General features: G+C 38.9%; 1 protein-coding gene across 1 annotated transcript; it reads right to left on the bottom strand.

Annotated features, from left to right (window-relative positions):
* Positions 1–739: 739 nt before the first annotated feature.
* On the bottom strand, positions 740–4434 carry LOC131052337 (uncharacterized GPI-anchored protein At4g28100). Its single transcript, XM_057986977.2, has 2 exons — positions 2637–4434; positions 740–1302 (listed from the first exon to the last, which is right to left on the bottom strand). The coding sequence occupies exons 1-2, from the start codon at positions 3249–3251 to the stop codon at positions 970–972; spliced, it is 948 nt and encodes a 315-aa protein (XP_057842960.1). The 5' UTR covers positions 3252–4434; the 3' UTR covers positions 740–969.
* Between the last annotated feature and the right edge of the window lie 550 nt (positions 4435–4984).

Raw genomic sequence — 4984 nt, 5'->3', positions numbered from 1 at the left:
AGTAGGTCCAGTATGTTTCAAGTTGAAAAGGATTGACTGGGTAAGTCAATAAACAGTTCAAAGGGAATCAATACGGCCGATTGCATATGAGGCAACGTGACAAAATAATAGCCATTAGTAATCTAGTTCGAGTTCCATTATTGAATTTGGGTAATTTGTACTGTGGTCTTAATTTGAATCAAAAGGAGGTGTGCAGCTGCAATCAAAATGTTGGTATGCTCCAGTAGGCCCAACTTTCTTTAAAAAAAGCAGCAGACATGACTAACGTGCAATTCTGGTCACAAAATTCCATGTTCATACACAAAAAAGCAGTCTGTAAAAAGAAAAAATGGAGTTTTAAATCAAAAGAGCTTTTACCTATGAATACGGTTCCCAAAGCCACTTTAGAAATCATTTCTCTTTGAACTCAGAGGCTAAAGACAACCTACTATTTAGTTTTCTACTCTTTCCTTAATACACCTTTAAAGCAAAGCATCAACTTTTTTTTTATATTGGCTTTGATGCTTCACAGATGGTACAGATTCGAACTCGGCACCTACTTGTGCCTATAGAATAATGCATGGCTTTTATACTGTAACAAGGAGCCTTTACAAAAAAAGAGCATTGCTTTTTTTTCTGTTATCTACATTTTTTTTTTTTGTATTGATCAAAGCTGAAAAAATAGAAATTATTACAAGGGAATTACCCAACAAATTCAGAAACATTTCACAGTAGCATTGCATAAAATGAATATACAATGTTAGTAAACTGCTGATACGCTCCATTAAAGCAAAATTTATCAATGTTACAAATACACAGAATACCAAGTGATTTCTCACTCAGATAATCATCCTTTGTAAGGTAGTGTACAAAACAATCAAAGATATTTCTCATACAACACAAGAAAATCATAACCCACCAAATAATTCTTCCCCAAAGAGAAGTTTTGACGTGGGCATGGTAAAATCTTTCCACCCACCTGTGACTGTGTTACCAGTAAGGGCTAAAACACTTCACGGTCACATGGAATATGCAGAGTACCAAAGTCATCATAGCTGCCTTTGGAGTGGTGAAACCCGCTGCATTTTCGGATAACTGAGTTGAATCGACGGGGAGAGGCATCTTCTGACGGTTGGCGCTGCAAGTGGTCGTATGGGGTGGAAGACCGCTGTAGAATAAGGCCTTAAAAACAGCCGAAACAGTGGGAATGTAGGCTGTTTTGTTCTTGGCTAACAACCAGGTCAGCCCCATGAGCTCGCAATCCCGGCTATAAATCCTGCTTGTTCTGTCTGAGATTTCCTCCACCTCCGTCATTTCATTAAGCTATTTAAGAAAACAAGTAATCAGTTAAATTTAGAGATACCGGTAGAACTAAATCCATATCCATTTAAAAAAAAATTGAGGAAATATGTCCAAGATGTACTTCACTTCCTCCTTCGACGATCCGGGTTTACTCGAGCTATAAATTTTGAACTTTTAAACAGTTTCAGTATTTGGGAATTGGGATTATCGGATACAGGAAACTCTGGTTTGATAAACAATCAGGAAAAGGGAGCAATGACACAAGTTTAATTTAATCCGATGAAGTTAAATTAAAAAATGGCTCGACCTATTTGGTAAAATTAATGCTGTCGGAGTCTATAAGGAACCATTTATAAGACATGCCCAAGCCCAAGCCCAGGACAAATTTGGTACAATCCACGAGAATTTGGTGGAATACAAATGCCTGGCACTGTTTAAAGATGAGTATGATTCATGCCCAGAACAACTTTGGTCTAATTCACGGACATTTGGTGAAGTACAAATGCCTGGCACTCTTAAAGAACCAATGCAAGTAGATTTCCACAATACATTTGGTGAGTACAAATGCCCGGCTCTTTAATGCCTGGCACTCTTAAAGAATCCAAGGACATTTGGCTGGCACTGTTTAAAGGTGATTCATGCCGAGGACAAATTTGGCCCAATCGACGCACATTTGGTGGAATACAAATGCCTGGCATTCTTTAAAGGGTCCAATCCATGGACATTTGGTGGAATACAAATGCCTGGCACTGTTTAAAGATGAGTATGATTACTGCCTAGGACAAATTTGGTCCAATTGATTCAATCCACGGGCGTTTGGTGGAACACAGATGCCTAGCACTCTTTAAAGATGCAAATTTGGTCGAATCCAAAGGGGAGTTTGCTGTAATTCAAATCCTCAAAGAAAAATAAATAAAAATTAAAAAACCCAATGGAAGTGAAGGCCTGGATCTCTTCTCTAAGTTCACTATTCAGCTAATTTGTATGCCTACCTTCTTCAGAAAAGGGTTAGCTTAAGAACAACTTCAGTCATTACTAATTCAAATTTACCCACCCATATCCTCAAGACAATAAATACATCAAATGTTGGGGTTTTCATCCTCTCCTCTCTTACATTCTCAAGATTACTAACACTACTCTGTGAAAAATGTCGGCTGTTGTTTGACAGAATGGCAGAAAGCGTAGTAACACAGAGGTGGGTTATGCAGACCCGCATTCCATAAGCCAGAAGTTTAGTTCCATAACAATACATAAAAATATAACCATCTTCGGGAATTAAAAACAAAAAAACTTCTGGTTTGCATGCTTTAATTCTAATGGAAAATGTAGTGTTTTTATACAAATCAAAATTATACCTGGTGCAGGGCAGTGAGACATGTAGAACACCCCGAATAGGTAGGCTTTCTGCAGCTATCTTCCAGCGCTCGCACGGAAGGCGATGCGGTCACATGATGCAGGGGGGTTGAGACATTAAAAGCTTGCGGGCAAGTTAGGGTGCTAATCTGGTGCAGCCTTATCCCGCAGAAACACAACACAGGGTCGCAAGTTTCATTAGGCTGGGGAATGTGTATTCCGCGGCCATGCAGGGCGCTCTGGAAATTATTCACGCACTTGTGTGAATCATCAGGAAGAACAGGGGAATCCTCCGAAATGGGCAAGCGGAGGCTTCTGAGGGCCGTCTTCGCGTGAGCTGCATACAACCAAGCTGCTAAAACAGGGCAGCATTTGTTTCTGTTCAACTCTTTGCAGGCGCCCTTTATACTGCTAAATAGCCCCTCCGTTAGATCCAGTGGGCACGCCTCTATTTCTGACTGCACTGGTATTGCAGGTATCAAATTGGCCGTATTGGGATTAAGAGGCTGGAACGTCACACTGCTACTGCTATTTTCGGTTGCCAATACAGAATGCAGAAATACCAGGCGGATAATCAAAAATTGTATGACAGCAAAGTAGTTCTTTGGGCTTTCCATTGCTAGAAGGGGATTGTTTTGCTGTGGCCGTTTGTGATAGTCAGTGCCCCTTTTGAAACCCTAACACTTAAAGAACTATTCGCTTTAGCTTAAATATTCTCGGGACAAATGGCTTTTGTCTGCGCAATGTCCAAACCCTAGCAAGAAAGACAAGGACTAATCGGCACAAAAAGAAAAAGCCGACGCTGATCGCTGCTGTCGAGTGGGGACTCTGCGCTGCTTTTTAGAGCATTGCCATTGACTGTAAAATAATGGGGCGATTATTTGTTGGATTATAAATGAATGGGAGATCGCGCAACTCAACATCCAGCATTCATTTTTTATACAAAGCATCGCTAGTGCTTGCATGGATGCGTGACAATAATTAGTGGGGTGTGTACAATTTATGTCAGCGGCAGGGATGGGGCCTAGGACCTTGCTCCTCGGCTTTTGAGCTCTGCAAAAGAAATTTTTTGGGCAACCGACTGCTTTCTACTAACCAGGGGTTAAAGATTAAAGATTACCCCGAGCTACTTTGATTAGAATTATAGTTAAAAGAGTATTTAGGAATCCATTATTTTATAAGATCCGTGACAGATTTTATTCCTTCCAGAAAAAATTACGAGATTCTTTTCTTCAATTCCAATTCCATGCTCATCATAAATTATGATTTATCTTCAATTTTCCCCAAAAGCAGCAGAAATTTGACAGATTAAGCGTATGTATTTGTTTCCTGTAACATACATTAACTGTAAAGACAAAACCCTTCCCGGCCACATATTATTCTCATTAGAATTCGGTCGCGTGCTTTACCTGTTCAGGCTTTCACTGTGCATTAAGAAAATAAGTTCAGATTCCGCACAGTTGCTTTTCTGCATTATGAGCATGCGCGAATATTCAGCAAATTTATCTCGCTATCATTATAATGACAGTTGCTCTTTCTTCGATGTGAATTTCAGCGGCAAAACCAAGTTAAATTCAACCCTACACAAAATTTACCCTCAAAAGTTATCACATTGATTCCATTCCTCCTGAAGCTTAATATTCCATGGCTGACACGATCTTTACTGATAAAATCATGACAGATTTCACCATAGCTTCTCATAAACGAGCTCCCAATTACTGTGGGCTAATTCGGAGTACCGTACTAAGCTTTTTTTCTGTCAGATTTTTATTAATGGAAATTTGGCATGTTATCAGTCAAGAGGTAGGCGATAGCGACAATAATAATTTTGGATCCAGCCCAGTTCTCTCTGCTCATTTTCCACATGAACAATCATTGTCTCGTGATTGTTCAGACCAGTAATGAATAGTTACTGTGCATCTCCATGACAGAAGTGAAAGCTAATAATGCATTTTCATTAAAGGAGCTCAAATTCCCAGACGTGTAAGGTGAAGATTCATTCCACGAAGTTTGGGGTGCATTCTCTAGATCTTCGAGTGCACGTACTGTTCCGTACAAAAGATTTGGACAGAATTTTTGTCAAATATATATATATATATATATAAAATAATGGAACTTATTTTTGTTTTCCCTTCCAATGTCACCATTGGTAGGTGCCCTTTTATTAGCTAGGTTTTTATTGTTGTTCTAATGTCACAAGTGGTAGGTGCCCTTTATTAGTTTATTTTTATAATTCAATTAAATATACATAGGGATTCTAGATTTATTTCTAGGTGATAGAATAGTTATCAATGGAATAAGACTATCATAATCAATAATTGAATCAAAGTCTTAAAATAATAATATAATG

This window comes from Cryptomeria japonica, chromosome 2, assembly GCF_030272615.1.
Source record: "Cryptomeria japonica chromosome 2, Sugi_1.0, whole genome shotgun sequence".
NCBI classification, from domain to species: Eukaryota; Viridiplantae; Streptophyta; class Pinopsida; order Cupressales; family Cupressaceae; genus Cryptomeria; species Cryptomeria japonica.
This window is presented reverse-complemented; position numbering and strand designations above follow the sequence as displayed.